The sequence below is a fragment of the Microtus oregoni genome, unplaced genomic scaffold (assembly GCF_018167655.1).
Source record: "Microtus oregoni isolate MIOR12 unplaced genomic scaffold, Mior012 000050F_ref0000143, whole genome shotgun sequence".
Taxonomy (NCBI): domain Eukaryota; kingdom Metazoa; phylum Chordata; class Mammalia; order Rodentia; family Cricetidae; genus Microtus; species Microtus oregoni.
Window position 1 is genome coordinate 12,776,800 of NW_024543256.1, and position 17,326 is coordinate 12,794,125.

Below are 17,326 nucleotides of genomic sequence, written 5' to 3' on the forward strand. Positions count from 1 at the left end.
TTTCCTATATACACATTTTATTTAAGTATGATATCTATGCTCATGCATCTGCATGCTGTGCATGTAAAAGCACATGGGTGGAGCTCAAAGGAAAACTTGTAGAAGTCAATTCTTTCCTTTCAACATATGGATCCTGATGAGTGAACTCAGGTCGGCAGGTTTGGAAGCTAATGTCTTTACCCACTGAACCATCTCACCAACCCCCTTTTTATACTTTGACAAACCAAATACAGCTGATAATGGTGAAGATAATTTATAAGTGCTTCATAATGTTTTGTAGGTTCAGTTGATTTTATCTCAGGAGCAAATGAAATATGTATTCAATAATTTATATAAAATATATTAGCAAATATAGTTTATATGTAGAATAATTTGTATGTGAATGTTTAACTCATAAATTATTAAATATAGCTATGTTTATTAAATATATGTACATACGCTCATATACATATACATATGCATGCATAAGAATCCTATGAAGTGGGTATTATTAAAAAACATCCCTGCCTAAATGTTTTGGAGGTTCTTAATAGTAATTTCCCATTTTAATAGTAGGTTTCTTGCTATCATTTTTAGAGTGATGTGTGGTCTGTGGGAATCACTGCTATTGAAATGGCTGAAGGAGCTCCTCGTAAGTACAAATGTTTGATATAGTTAATCTATTTAAAAATTGTGCAAGTGTATTGTACAAACCTGTATCTCTAAAAAATGATGCTAACACTTGGAACAGTAAGCTTTGATTGGCTATTCATGTGACATCATGTACCAAAACATAAATGGTCGTGTTTTCAATAATGACCAAACACCATGGTTAAAAATCACCATATGTAAATATATGATGTATTTCTTATCATTTTATATTTCTTATGTCTTATCTTTTAATATCTACTTCTCTGTACATCTCTTCAAATTCAGAATGTGATAGTTGGCATTAGTTTTATTTTGAGATTTTTAAGTAATGAAAAGGACTGAAGCGCAAACTCATCGAGGGCAGAAAAGTTTTGTTATAGGGGTTGTAAATGGCAAGCTTCTTTAGAAAGATGTGTGAGAGCCAGGAGATTCTGAACTCACAAGCAGATAGACCATTGCCTAGATAATTAATGAAAATTGCTTTAATCACAAGCAACTCTGGATAGCCTCCCTATCAAAAATTTCTCTTTCACTACTATCCTTTATTGCCTGGAGTATTTACTCTGCATGAAAACGATACTCATCAATTTAACTGAAGCAATTTTCTAGGTGATGATAATTATCATCTCAGAGGAAATAGTTTTCCAAAACCACAATTATCAGATGGTGTCTTCCAAGATTTAGGTAAGAAAATTATCATCCTTTGATCTTTTTTACATCAGGCTCTCCCAGAGAAACAGAGAAAAAAAAGAGGAAAAACTTAGCAGGGAGAGGGTGCTTTAACAATAGAAAAACAGAACCTTTTGGAAAGCAGGAGCTTTTCTAGTTCTTCGAGTATAGGTGGGGACTTAAGCAATATGGGGGCTTTTTTCACTGAGGCTGGAAGATTTATAGTAGCATTTAAACCCGTAACACCGTAGATCACAAGTTGAAGAGATATGCTTCTGAGCCTCTACCTTTTTTGTGACAGTGTGGATCTTCTGCTTGTTGCAAAGCAGAATGTGGACAAAAATTCCTCCTGAGTACCAGGCCAGTTTCCTTTCATCTGAGCCATATGTTTCCCTATTTTTGCATTCTCCCGGATATTGTGTAAATATTTTAATATTGTTGACCATTTTTCTATTAGCCATTTCTAATTGATTTGTTAGACCTGGTAATGGAGATATTGACTTAAAGTAATGTTTTTATTAAAACAAATTTTACTTTAAGTTGTTATACATTTATTTGTATCTGCTTATTTCTTAGTCTATTTAACAGGATATGTGAATGAACACTGAGACTTTGGAATGAGCAGTAGGCTCTGCAGTTACCCTTTTCTTACTTTCTAAGATATTGACTTAAAGTAATGTTTTTATTAAAACAAATGTTACTTTAAGTTGTTCTACGTTTATTTGTATCTGCTTATCTCTTAGTCTACTTAACAGGATATGTGGATGAACACTGAGACTTTGGAGTGAGCAGTAGGCTCGGAGTTACCCTTTACTTACTTTCTAAATTCGTCTGTTTCCCTTAACAGCTCTGTGGAACCTTCAGCCTCTGGAAGCCCTTTTTGTTATTCTACGGGAATCTGCTCCCACAGTCAAATCCAGTGGATGGTAAACATGAATTTCTTAAATATATTGATTTAATATTTTATAACAAAGTTTTCATTAATTTGTTCATTCTTGCTTCAACATTTTTGTTGGACAACATTTCCTGTATCTTAACTTTGATGTCTAAATAGCCAGTTTTCAGCAGGATATAAATGGTTACCTAGAAATATGTAGTATCCTCTATAATAATATATGGTGAGAATGTTATAGTCTTTTCATTAACAGACATTTTCATCTGCTTCTATATCAATGAGGTGAAGCAATGGCACCCATAAGCAATATTTTTTCATGATGCCTAGACATTCAGTGAAAATTCTGATATACAGCCCTATTGGTTGGCCCATTAAATTAAACATCCATAGACTTGAAGAACTCCTTCTGCATTGCTATAGACCAGGCAACCATGAGAATTCTGTTCTATGAAGCTGGTTAATCCAGTTAAAACTCTTGCACAAGATTACTAAGAGGTTGCAATTGTTATTTCTTTGCTGGCATTTTTTCTGAACTTAATTCTTTCCATATATGTAAGCTTTTGGACTGTATCTCTTTTCATGTGCTATTTTACAAACTTAGTTTGTCCTATTTATCAATACCTTGTTTTGAAATCATAGTGAAGCTTCTGTGGCTAGAATTGTATATAGTACGGGAAACATTCACCTTCAGAGAATGAATGTCAAAATCATATGACCAGTATACGATCCCTGACAACATATGCCACATTAATCTTTTAATTGCCATCTTATTACATGACCTTCACCATGTACATGCTGCCAAATTCATTGAAATTTCTATTGAGTAGAAAAGTCTGTTTACTCGACTCCTGTTTCTGAAGTTTAAATGAACTCATTGTAGAACGAATATTGTTAAGACATGGAATATTTGCTAACTGAAAGACAAATAGAAATCTAACATGCCTTTCAGAATATTTGGCCTTGAAAGTAGCACAGTAGTAGGATAGGAACAGTGCAGCAGGTGACAATGTCTTTTCTCTGTATGCTTCATTTATTTCAGGTCCCGTAAGTTCCACAATTTCATGGAAAAGTGCATGATCAAAAATTTCCTATTTCGTCCTACATCTGAAAATATGCTTCATCACCCATTCGTGGAGAATATTAAAAGTGAACGGCACGCTGCGGAGTCCTTGACAAAGCATCTTACTGGGATCATTCAAAAGAGACAGAGTAAAGGTGGAGATGGCGACGTTTTGTATCATTCAGATAAGAGAGGATCTTACATTTATTGGCTGACTTTAGTTTCATATTTGTTTAAGAATTTAGTTATTGGGACCTAGAGAGGTGGTTCAGCAGGCAAAAGGTCCTGAGGTCAGTTCCCAGAATCCATGTCAGGTTGCTCATAACAAACATCAACGCCACCTCAAGTAGATCTGACACACCCGTGCTCTGTACGCACCCACACTTACATGCACTTACACACACACACATATAAAAACTTAGTCTGAAAGTGAAAAACCCAGAGCAATTTGACATTTAGGTTTTTCAATGTTGCATGTCACTAGTTCATATAATTACCTCTTTTGTGAGCATTTATCTATGAAGTTATTAATTTTTCCTACCATACATATTAAGTATTCATATTTACAAGGCTTAAGCCTCAAATTCAAATAGAATATTGTATTATGGCTATACTATTTTAAGTAAACTGCAAACTAAAGAAATTAAATCAACTCTTGGGAAATAAATGTGCTCATAATTACAAATTTAATGAATTAGTTGTGAAATAATTTGTATATATATGTGAAGTTAATTTTATGTTCAAATCACAAAATATCAGATAAATTTAAGAAGATAATTTATGTACCCAAAGGTAATCTTGTACCTATTCATGCCAACGGGTGACATGATTTTAGTGAGTGTAGAAGAAAATACTCAGAAATCTCCAATTTTATATTTTCTAGAATTAGGGGCCATAGACAGTGTCCAGAGTAACTACGGAGTGGAAAACAGAGAACTTGAGAAGGGTAGAAAGCATGCTAAGATCTAATCAACAGTGGGAGTTACTGCAGTATTGCTTGTCCCATCTACGAAATTATGTGTCCTTTTTCCGAATGGGGAGCTCCAGGGTTCTTTATGCTCCTCTGATACTGAAGTTATTGGGTCCAGCATCATACAGGTCAGCGGTTCTCAAACTGCTGCAGGAAAATCAGCCATAATTTGATGAAATCTAGAGTTATAAGATTTCAAAAAAATGTTACAGGAAAGTCCCATTTATTTGGAGATTACTCTAGAAATGTAATTAGAGCTATCCTAAGCGATTTAACACAGGAAACTTAAAGAAAACTCTTCCATTTGTAAGATTCTACATTTTGGTAGTAACAGCGCAGCTGACAGGAATGAAGCCGAATGTGTTATGTTAGGTATAAAACAAGCAAGGCTGACTGAGAGCCCTGCATGAAGAACTCCCCTCAGTCAAGGTGGTTACCTGAGTGAAAAGCACTTCAACAACTTCAGGGGCAGCCAACGTGTCTATGCCACTATGGGCTTGGGATCATACACATACATAGTTAAGCCTCTTTCGGAGCCGACTCGGAGCAGTGTTCATATATTCATGGCCCTACAGGTCAAACCTACACCAGAAAGTTGTTCTTGTTCCTCCCATCCCCTTTATTCCGTTTTTCCTTTTACCTCTTTAGAACTGCAGCAAGCATATTGCCAAAACTTTTCCTTCTTTATGTCTAGAAAAACCAATGTCTGAAATATCTCTACTGTGTTTCAAAAGTATACTTTGAGAATTGGTACCAACAGCCAAGTATGTTTGAGGAGCTGTCTTATTTGTTGTATTCTTTTTGGTTTGAATGCACTCTACATCGTGAGCCTTAGAATCTGGTAGGCAACTAAGTAGAGTCACACACTGGTTATGCATCATTTCCTGTTCTCTTTTTCATGTTAAGGCATACCCCTGGTCTTCGAGAGAGAAGCAGATATTAAGGAGCAGTGCACCACAGAGAGATTCAGGTGTGTTGGGAAAACTAAATATGTAATCAGATAGCAGCATGTTACCTAAGAAAATAGATTTGATACTATTGCTTTCTGCTCAAGACAACCTAATCCTTTCTGGTACAAAACAAACAAGCAAAAACACAGCATACTTCTGCTCTATGAGCTGTTGTGTGAAAATATTGAGAATTTGTGTTACTATTCCAAAACGACTTTATACATTATCAATAGAATAATCATGTAGAATACCAAACTACACTAAGGATTTAATCCATTAGAACTATATATATTTCCTGCAGACTATTTCAGACATTGCAGGAGTTAGTCCAGAATTCTTTGTTATCTTTGTGGAGAGGGGGGGGGCTGTATCTTTTAAAAACTAAATCAATTCTCATGCATGACCTAGTTCTTCTGAACACTCTCTGTAAATGACAGTCATCTGCATTTTTATTTTAGAGGACCTTCTTGCACTCATGAACTTCTGAAAATGCCAACTAGCAGCAGATGCAGACCACTTAGAGTCCTGCATGGAGAACCCTCTCAGCCAAGGTGGTTACCGGATCAAGAAGAGCCACAACTCCAAGCCCTTCAGCAACTGCATGGGGCAGCCGGAGGGTTCATGCCTCTACATGCTCAGGACAATCCACCCTTACAGAAGCAGGCACAGGCACCACAGTGCCTACATGGGGCAGCTCAGGTGTTCATGCCACTACAGGCTCAGGTTAAAGCTAAGATATCTACACCTCTATTCAAGCAGATTCAAGCACCTCCCCGACTAAAGAGCGCAGCCCGGGTGCTCATGCCACTCCTTACTCAGGATAAAGAACCTAGTCCTCTAGAGGTACAGGCTCCCATAACAAATGAACAGCAGGCCCAGTCTGAGCCCTTAGAAACAGGAGAGGCTAAAGATTTGGACCAGGTGCCAGAAGAATTTCAGGGGCAAGATAGGGCATCCGAACAGCAAGGGCAGGGCCAGGGTGCTGATCAACAGCAGAGGCAGAATCAGGTCCCAGAAGAGCATCTGGACCAGAACAGGGCACCTGAGCAGCCAGAGTTGCGAGAACAGGCTGTCGAGCCCCCACAAGCTGAAATTGAGGATAAGGAACCTGAGGTACTCCAAGTACATGCCCAGGTGTTCCTGCCTTTATTGTCACAGAACCATCATGTGCTCTTGCCTCTTCACTTGGATACACAGCTGCTAATTCCAGTAGGGGAACAAAATGAAGAGGCACCTCCAGCACAGTCCTGGGCTCTGGAGGCCTCACAGGCTGTTGGAGCAGTTCAAGCACTGATAGAGGGACTATCAAGGGACTTGCTTCGAGCACCAAATGCTTATATCTCAAAACCACTTGGTCCACTACAAATCTTGATGGAGAATTTGTCGTCAAATGAGTTTTACACTCAACCAGAACAGACACGGAAGAAAAAGTCAAAAGTTTCTAGTCTAAAGCAAGCACTGGCCAAAAGACTGTCACCCAAGAGGTTCAGGGCAAAGTCCTTATGGAGAATTGAGGAGTTTGACCTTTCCGATTTAGAAGCCAGTAGGAGACGACGCCAGCGTAGATGGGAGGACATCTTTAATCAGCATGAAGAGGAATTAAGACAAGTTGAAAATGTAAGAGATTTTGATATTTTTCCTCAGTGAAAACTATTAAGAAAATGTACAAGTTAATGCTTACGAATTTCCTCTGTGACACACAATGGAATTGTGCTTCTACCAAAGATTTACTAATCTGCACTTCAAAGGAATCATTCTGAAATCTCCAGATAATTGTGATCCAAAGAGGAAAAAGTGCTTTACTAATACAAGTAATGGCTTAATGTATCTCTACAGGAGTTGCACCTTCGTTATTAGGTGTTTGGTTTGCTTTTACCAGTTACTCCCTTAACCAGTAAAGAGATGGCATACAAACACTTAATTATTTGACTCTTGAAACATTTTTAATTTAAAATTCCAGACTTGCCTCCTTTTTTTATCCCTCTAAGATGTAACTTTCTGGGACTAGAGAGATGGCTCAGAAGATAAGAGAATTTGCAGCTTCTGCAGAGGACATGAGTTTAGTTTCCAGAATCCTACATGGCAGCCCTTGACTGTCTATAACTTGTCTTCCATGGGCTTCTGCACATATATGGTTCAAATGAATTGAAATAGGCACATACATATAAATAAAAATAAGCAATTTTCTTTTAATCTGAAGTTGCTTATTTGTTATTTCTTGCCATAGAATGCTGGACAGTGCTACTTGTATGAATTGCATTTGTTTGTGCTTTTGGACTTTTAAATTAAGATAAGAGCAAAAAGTCAGGGCTAGAGAGATGTATCAAAAAATAAGAGTACTTACTCATTCAGAGGACTCAGGTTCAGTTCCCAGGACCACGTGACATCTAACAATGATCAATAATTCCAGTTCTAGAGGATCTGATACCTTCTTCTGTTCTGTGCACTGTGCATACATAGTACACAGACATACATGTTCGCGAAAATACATACACAAATAAAACTCCTATACATAGGTGGATAAAATTTGACAGGCTTTGTTAATTTTATCTGGCAATAATAATCTGATAATGAGTAGTTTGTAGGTTTCAAAAGCGAATTAGGTCAGGAAAAATTAGAACAGTTATTTTCTAATAATTTTCAATATTCATTTATAAAAAAGGAATTATTATATGAAGATTAAACAGTTAACCACATCCACTTAAATAATAACTGATGTATTAATTACAAATGAACCTTGCCTGAGTATCTAAATAAGTAATTGTTTAGTGTGTGCACACTAAATCAGTTAAACAGTTGGTAATTCTCTGACATATTTACATGAGAAAAGACTTTAAAAAGCAAAGAAAGAATGGCTCAAAAGCAGAAATGAATGCATCACCTCCAGAATATAAAGAGATAGAAATCACAGGCAGAAGGGGAGATAGGAGTCTGAAATGAAGGCATCTAACATGCTAATGACAATTCTCAATGAGCTCTCTTAACCAGTTAGAGAGAGCTAATGGAATTTGCATCAGTGAACAAGACTTGATTTGATCCTGAAAATATTAGCAGCAGAGAACATATTTACAATCATTATTTTGGATTTATATATATTTAGATATATAACATACATAGGTATGTATGTCTATGTATGTATGAGAAGCCATTTCAAGATGTAAATAAGTCAGTGAGTAATTGTTGCCATCCTATGAACCTAGGTTCCTACATAGGCATTAATATCTTTATATGCATTTCTTAAGAACAAGCGAAAGGAAATAAAATCCTTCATACTAAAGATAAAGTCACAATCCAATTTAAAGTGAAATTTAATTGGAATTTAAAGACATGTCTGAGTGCTTTGCTGTACTAGTAAGAAAAATGCATATATTTTCCTTGTAATTGGATGAGATAATGGCGGTTGATACATTTGATTGAACAATTTCTTAGCTCTGAGAGCTTAATTTAGGAGGAATCTTTGCAACTCAGGACTAAATGTTGAAGTTATAGCAGCTCAACAAATGTGCAAGTTAGCTTGTGATTATATGCTAATCAAGTGTTAAATCAGATTCATAATTTGGATCCCATAGATAAGCTTCGGGAAGGCAGCAGTTCAGCTGAAATCTATGCAGATGTGTGTGCAAATGCAGTTAGTAGGTAATCGGCACCTTTCCTCAGCTTGAAAAGGGATCCTTAAGCAAAAGCTGTTAGAAGCTGCACATTTAAAAAATTTTTAAATATTTGCAAATCATTCATCCTGGTAACAAATTAAGATGATTCTGTCATCCTATCACTTGCACTCTTGTGGTCATTTAAACATTTCTATGATTTTGGTTTCAAAGGATAAAGAAGATGACTCATCAGACAATGATGAAGTGTTTCATTCAGTTCAGGCTGAAGTCCAAATAGAACCATACGCTCCAAATCCTACAGGAAATGAGGTAAATTTCTCAATATGAGTTGTTAGGATATTAATAAGTACCTAGAAAAGTGCCTCTTAAACTTAGTGTTCTCAGGATCCCTTTATAATCTTCAATATTGAGAATTCCGTAAAGCTTTTTCATTATGTCATTCACTATCTAACTTGCTGAAAAATAAAACTGAAAAGGTATAAATACATTTAACATGATAAATAAATATAAAGGAATGGTATTTATCTTTCCCAAAATATTATTATAGGGATGTCATTGTCTCATATTTTCAGATGCTTTTACTCTGTCTTGCTTAATAGAAAACATCTGTATGTTCATATCTACTTCATAATTCAATCTGTGGCCATATGGTGTTTTGCCTGAGATATATGTATAAGAGCTGGCTTGTTACTTATAGAAGGTTAGAAAGTGGGGGCGGAAATTGGATAAAATTTTCAGATAATTGTGACTGTTGGAGATTTCCCTTCAGATACTTATGCATATTCTTTGGTAACACAGCCAAACTAGACAAACAGAATCTAAAGTCATATTCATAAAATTGTATACAAGTAATGATATTAAAATCCATTGCCCTGTTTTGTACTATGAATAGATATTTCACTTATGCATTATTTATAAATTCATGTATTCATCAATTGGAAAATATTAGTTCACTGTGTATACAGATTCTCCCAAATGTTTACATTCTGTTTGACAATATCAAAGCAGTACTTTTGAACATCACTACCAATTGTACCATAAATGTAACTGAGTATTCATAAGCTGTCAAGTACTCGGGAACAGATACTAATTTACAATTTCTAATTATCCCTTAAAAGCTCATGTTTTTATAATTGCTGCCAAATTGCATCACTTTGATTTTTTTTCTTAAGTTTGCAGACGTAATTCATTTAAAATTTCTAGCACATGCACAAAGTTCAAGTAAGAAGGCTTTTCAATGTTTTTAAAAATAGAACATTTTCTATCAAAATGTTAGTAGTTCACTGTGTAACATAACCGCATGCCATCCTTTACCGTGATTGTGTCTGTTTCTGGTATACTCTTTGTCACAAATAGTGGCTCAGTTAACCTATGATTCTTTTTCTCACAGAAGAGAAATTAGATGATTACATGTGAGGGTGACTTCTCTTTTGATGATCACGTCAAATAATACAGAATTCATAACCCACATTTGTGAGACTGGGGTTGTGAGTTTTCTTTTTAAACAGACATGGTAGCATTATCATGACTTGCATTCCTAACAGCCAACATTACAAATTTATTTTGATCACTGAAGTGTACTATGAAATTTTTCAAGACTCTTGATTGACGAGTCAAGATTACTTTTTTGTGAATACTAACTATTTACAGAAGGAAGATAGTGAGGCTGTGTCAGTTAACGAGAACAGTCACTAATGTCTCCCCTGCTGCCTTAGCACATGGCTTTGCTCCTATTCCCAGCTGGTAGTTAGTACCTTCAGCTTGACACTAAGCAAGATATGCAATGAAAAAGTAATGTTTGCTTTGGAACATATTGTGTCTTAATATATGCAATTCTTACTAATTTTTTTTCCGTTTCCCATTTTTCATACCAAAGAATGTCAAGCCATATTAAGCCTTGCCTTTTCATTTTTTACCATTATATACATTTGGTGATTTTTGACATTTCTTTTAATAAGTATTGCTTAGTTTCTTGACTTGGCTGTAGTAGCATTACATATTTATAGTCTCAGTTATAGAGAGGCAGAGGCAAGAGGATCATTTGAGCTTGGAAATTTTAGGGTAGCCTGTGGAACATAGGGACCTAATATCAAACAAAAATAAAAATAATCTTTGAATAAAATAGAAACTTTCTGAGATCAACTTCATAAGAGAACTAGAATTGACCAGGATAGCCAATTATCTAAACTGAAATTAGAAAACATTTTTCAGAAAGATGATAATCATGAATACTGTAAAACATCTGGTTATATTTGGAACTGCGTGTTAGCCAAATATAAAAGACAGATTCTCACCAATCTGTCTGTTGCAGTACAAGGGCAACATTGAAAAGTCACTTCGTAGGACAAACTAATGTATGAAAACTAAGTACAGCTTCTAGGAATTAGAGAAAAATTATTTTTTTAAAGTGTAACATGATGCAATTTTCTCCCTAAATAGTATAGTGACTTTCTTATTGCTTGTTCGAATTGCCTTTGGGGGGCAGAACAGAAAATTGCTGGGAGTAAAAACAGTGATTTAAAACTAAATGAGACAAGGCAAGAGATTATGGATCTGCCTGCTATTGCTAACAGAAAACAATTCTACCTCATTGATGTAAGCTAACATTGTATGTGCTCTTTTTTGAGTATTTTACAATGTCAAATGAGTGTATGGATCTAAAAACCCAAAATAATTTCCTTAGTGACAAAAAGTATTTGAAACACTTCTTATGACATACTTTCTCAAAGAAACTATAATGTATTTTCTGTGTGAAATCTAGAGTTAGTTTGGATGGACATGATTTTGAACTTAAATTCTTAATTTTTGTTTGAAAACTTAACTGGTTTTAGAATTTATGGTCAAGTACGTTCATTAAACTGTTGATTACATTATGTCTTTAAGGCTCAAGAGAGCTCTGCTTCTAGGCCTGGCAACCGGAATCGTACACATCATGTGACATTTTCCTCAAGGTATGTATTTCTGTTTGCAAATTACTTGTGAGTAACTGTGAAATCAAAAACAAAATTTTGAAATTAATTTCCGCGTAAAGTCAAAACTAAATTATCACTCACATCATGACAGTTTGCCAAAATTGGCTTACATTTAAAACCTCGCTGCAGTGATCCATTAATAACATCTTCCAGTAACAGCTTTCATAATCTAGTTCATTTGATTTAATTCAATAATTACCTAACAATTTTGAAAATAATGTATTTGATATGATTCATTTAGCAGTAGGATTTAAGAAGTGTCAGGTGTGTTTTCTTGAATGTACAATATAATAAAACAAATTATTCATAAGTGCAGAAACTAATAGAAAATAGGAATAGGAAAGCCTCAAAGTGTTCTGTGGTCAAAATGAATCATTGTCAGATAAATAAGATGACATATGCATCATAGAAACTATTCATTGTAGTTTTCATCTTTGTAGTATTGCTGGTTTCAGTAATTTTCAAAGATTATGTTCCATAAGTCAGTTGTTCTGTGCTATGCAATATACATGAAAGACAATTTTTAAAATGGACTAAACACACAATGAATAGGCCATAGCCTATGTTCATTCAGTCAAACATTCAGCAAATATGTATTAATCGTTCTTTATATTGAAGCTATTAGACAGGACCGGCAAGGTATTTTGCTGGGTAAAAGCACATTGTATCAAGCCTATTGGCCCGAGTTCAGCTCTCACAACCCACACAAAGAAGAGAACCAACTTCCACAATTTGTCCCTATGACTTCCACATAGCTGACATGACATGTTTGTAATTCTAGGTGCATGTAGACACAAACACAAACACACACACACACACACACACACACACTGATAAACGTATCTCATAATCAGTGTTCTACAATTTTTTTCTCTAAGTAAATTAATTTGGATTTTCCTAAGTATATACTCACCATGTAATATAGTAAAACTTTGAAGAAAAAACAATACAAATAATATTAAAGATACTGCACAGTACAGACAGACGGCAGAGTTCATGTATGATACGCATAGACATACACCATTGTTTTGTAATCTTGTGACTTTGTTTTCACAAGAAACCTGAGAGAGAAACTTGCAAAAATTAAGTCAGATTGAGAGCTGTTTTTCTCTCCAGTCAATGCCTGAGTTACCATGCTTCTAACCTCAAAGAGAAGAAATGAGGTTAGTTTTGAAAAAATTGTTAGTGCCCTTGGATATGATTTTAATACAATTCAGTATATAAAATTTAAACTTGATGTCAACTTGAGAGTGATCAGTAACTTTACAAATAGATTTTTAATTTATTAATAACAAATGCATTTCCTCAAAGTATATTTAAATTTGTAAAATGCATAAACTATAATGAACTCACAAACAAAAATAAATTCATAAAATTACTGTAAATGAACCTTGAGTTATTCCTGAAATGATTGGCCATACTAATGTCTTTGTCTGTTATAAACTTAAATTAACAAAAGAAATCCTTCCTAGATATAAAACTGAGAGCAAATAAAAGTGTCTACACTGGCATTTAAATTTTAATGGTAAACATGGATGTGCTTATGTATCCAAGGTGTTACCTATTCAGACCAGGAACAATACACTTAAAACATGAATTATGGGCAAATAAGACAGGATAACAGCGGAATATTTATAATAACAAACTCTTTGTATTTGCCATGTGAAATGTCTATTATACAATGGACGGTTTTGTTTGCTGATGTTATCTGGATAATTTTATCTGAATATTATTCTGAACACTTATAGAATATATTATATGTGAAGGAAATGCATGCTATATTGAAAAGTATTTTCTTTCATTTCTACACGTGGAAATTGTTTCTCTATCATAGATAAAATAGGTTTAGGAAATTAAAATTGGAAAATAATATCCATGCTCTACTTTTTTTTCAGTGTGATGTATAATTTTAAGAAAATTCTTTTTTGGCTTTTCGAGACATGGTTTCTCTGTAGCTTTGGGGCCTGATCTTGTGGCACATGCCTTCCTGTCTCTGTGTTAATTTAGTTTGGTTTTCTTTCACAAATGGTTTTAAGAGATGAAGGTAAACCCAATATGCTTATCATGATTGTAAACATATCTTTGTTAAACCTTTTGTCTATTTATCATTTTAGTGTCTCTGAGCAGCCTCTTTTCGAAGAAGTTCAGCAGCCCATGGACATCAGACAGAGGAGTTTCCTAAACCCTCAGAATTTCCAAGCAGCATCAGGTGATTCGAAATTCAAAGTTAGAACAGTCAAATACATAGACCAAATATATAACAGCATATAGTTCAGAACTAAAGAATTTCCAGAAAAAATGAATGAAAAATATTAAGGAGGCCAAGTAGTATTTAAGAAAAACAGTTGATTTGATTTGGTATTTGAGTGATTAGTGGTGACCTCTGAGAAATGGAAAGTGATAATTTCCTTTAGTTCCTATACAACATGAGACCATATGTTAAAGAACTTGAGGACTATTCTCCATCTACCCAACATCTATTAGGCTGCATTTACAATATGAGCAGAATAATTGTGAGAAGAAGTTTTATTTGTCATTTTATCTCACCTCTTCAAAATATGATATACACAGTATCACATAAATATTTCTTAAATACCACAAAGCAATGGCTTTATTTAAAATACACAAAATTAATTGATCAAATAATAACAGGAGTGGTTATCAAAATTTGGTATCAATTTCAGTCAAGTATTTTATTAGTGATATGCATTTAATGGACTTTAAATTTATTATACCTTTTTAGGCATTAGGAAAAATCAAAAAATTGTCATAAACTTAGGCATTAGGTCATAAATCGGCATTTTCCAGTTTTAAGCATGCAAGATCTGTTTAGTTAGAGGACATTTTCTGACCAAGCCCTCACATTATTTATAAAAATGTAGAATACAGATCTGTGATAATGTTTATATCATAAGGGATATAGAAAATCAAACATTCAAATTTCTGAATTTTAAAACCCTTAGGAGACCTTAGGAGAGTACTATGATGAAAGAATTCTTTTCATACTGCAGCCTCACATAAAAATGATGTTTTGAAAAGATAAGGCAAAATATTAGGAATGTTTTCCCTGCAATATTTTCCTTCTGGTTTGGTCACGTATAAATTTGCTAATACATGGCAAACACATCAGTTTTATAGTTCACTCACTTGCCTTTCTGGAATAAACTAATCCCTAAACACTGATAGGAGAAAGAAGAAGTACTGTCTCTGCTGAGAAGCGCTAACCCTTTCAGGGCTGAGCCTCTGTTACGTGTATGCCACAGAGCATCTTACATTGCCAGCAGATTAGGACATATGTAGATGTGCAGAGAAGTCATCAGCCGCTGAGACTGCACAGTCGCTCTCCTTCCACTTGAAAAGACTTGAAAGAATTGCTTCCTGAAAAACAATAAGTAGCAAGGTTCCAGCACAAGAAGGCAAGAATGCAGATTCTGGGATATGGTATATAACATTTTCAAAAGACAGCAGCACAGCAAATGCAGGGTTTTTAATTGTAATGTCTAGATTTAAACTATCTATAGTTAGTGTGCAGACAAAAGGTCAGTAGTATTTATACTTAATACCCCTAGAAATAAACATGGAGCCAGTATTCCAGTAGGACACCTTTTTATAATAAATATGTTCATTTATACTCTACTGAGTTCTAGGCCTATTTTGTATTCTCACTGAATTTTTATGCAACTTATTATGTATCATATCACAGTTTTCAAAATCTATACTGTTATACTGAAAGAATTTGTATTTTAAATAGAATTATTATCATAATGGAATTGTGCTGCCCAATGTGTCTGTAAACAGCCACACCACTTGTGACTATTAAAATGAAAACTAAAAGAAAAATTAAGTAAACATTTACAAAGCCTATTTCTTAGGTGTACTGGCCACATTTTAAATGCTCTGAAGCTACCCTGGTGGTCCAGTGGTTAATACTCAGTACTCCCAAATGTTCATTTCCAAACAGACACAGAATATTTCCTTCACTGCAGAAAGTTGTCTCACAAATTACTCTAAAGTTTCCAAATCTATGACACAAAGCTAAGTTTTATAAATTTTTATTATCCCAATCTTCATCTTTATTGAAATATTTGGCTATTCATAACTTGGTTAAAACTTGGGAGGTTGGTAGATTTCTCAAGTGTGCGCTAAATACTGAAGACAAAAATGCCTTGTAGGTCTGCAGCATGAACAAAACCTGAGCCTACTAGTACCCTTGGAAGTGGAACTCAGAACCACAACCACAATAGGTGTTTCTAATGTAACAGAGTTTGATAAATTAAGAAGCACAACTGAGCTCAGAACCAGAAAACACTGAAAATTACGCCACTGGCTGATACTAACCAAATAACAGAGAAGTAAAATACAGAAATTGCTTACTTCTTAGAGTGACGTACTTGCTGTTTTTGACATGGTATGATCTATTGACAGTCTATGATTGGCTTAAGCTTGCTTGTTTCTTTATTACTGTCACAATGATTTTAATATTAACTGATAATTTCAAAATAGAATGACAAAGGCTGAAAGAAAAACAATAAGGTTTTGAACTGATCCACTATACATACCGAAGCAGTTGTGAAATCACTGTTGTTATTAATGTAATTTTTGGCATTCCATAGAGTCATCTTCTGAGGAGGAGAGTCCTGTGACTAGGAGGAAGTCCCAGTCATCGCCGCCTTATTCTACTATTGATCAGAAGTTACTGATTGATATCCATGTAGGTTTATCTCATGATGCATTTATATCTACTTTTAAGATCATTTTGGTTTTTCCTATTCTTTTTGACATTAAAAGATAAAGGGTAGGCATGGACAGATGGTTCATCACTTGTTCCTGTCCCAGAAGACGAGGGTCTGCTTTTCACAATGACTATGGTGACTCATAATCACCTGCAATTCCAGCTCCATATTTAACACCTTATTCTGATCTTTGCATACACCAGGCACACACAATGCACACAAATATGCATACAGGAAACCACTTATACCATAAAATATTTTTAAATGGAGAAGTAAAAGAGTTTAAATGTGTTTTATTAGCCTTTATTTAAAAAGATTACATTGTTGGGGAAGTATTCCAAATAGAAAATTCTAAATTTAAAATTGAAATAGGAAAAAGCACTTATCTGATCAGTGTTGTATTTTCACATTTTTGTCAGGGTATGTGGAAGAGATGTGTTAAGGATTTAATCTAATGGTAGAATGCTTGCCTAGCATACTCAAGTTTCTAGGTTCAATCCCAGTACCACACAAATTACAAATAGAATATATAGGAAAGAATACTGACAAACAGATATTTCTAGAAATTAAGTTACGATCAAGAGGTATAAGTTACATTTTAACTGTTGTTTAATAGTGTTCCATACATAATGAAAGAAAATATTAATGAAACTAGTATCTTTTGATTGTAGAAGTAAAAGATCACCCTAAACTTTTGTAATTTGCTTTCAGATCATATTGTTCTATGTTCACAATACCCATACTTTTTTGTATACATGTTTATGCCTAACATAAGAATTACATTTGTATTCATTTGCTTTTTGGAGGCATTTGAAATAATTTAAGATAATATATGG

At 34.5% G+C, this 17,326-nt stretch overlaps 1 protein-coding gene across 1 annotated transcript in view; it reads left to right on the forward strand.

Moving 5' to 3' along the window:
• LOC121437191 (nik-related protein kinase-like) overlaps positions 1-17,326 on the forward strand; it is a 97,972-nt gene that overhangs the window by 56,096 nt on the left and 24,550 nt on the right. Inside the window, exons 9-18 of the mRNA XM_041637044.1 lie at positions 577-631; positions 2,147-2,225; positions 3,234-3,409; positions 5,131-5,194; positions 5,633-5,897; positions 5,934-6,791; positions 8,996-9,094; positions 11,669-11,736; positions 13,872-13,966; positions 16,371-16,468. Coding sequence (XP_041492978.1) covers positions 577-631; positions 2,147-2,225; positions 3,234-3,409; positions 5,131-5,194; positions 5,633-5,897; positions 5,934-6,791; positions 8,996-9,094; positions 11,669-11,736; positions 13,872-13,966; positions 16,371-16,468 — 1,857 coding nt within the window. The remainder of the gene's footprint in view (positions 1-576; positions 632-2,146; positions 2,226-3,233; positions 3,410-5,130; positions 5,195-5,632; positions 5,898-5,933; positions 6,792-8,995; positions 9,095-11,668; positions 11,737-13,871; positions 13,967-16,370; positions 16,469-17,326) is intronic.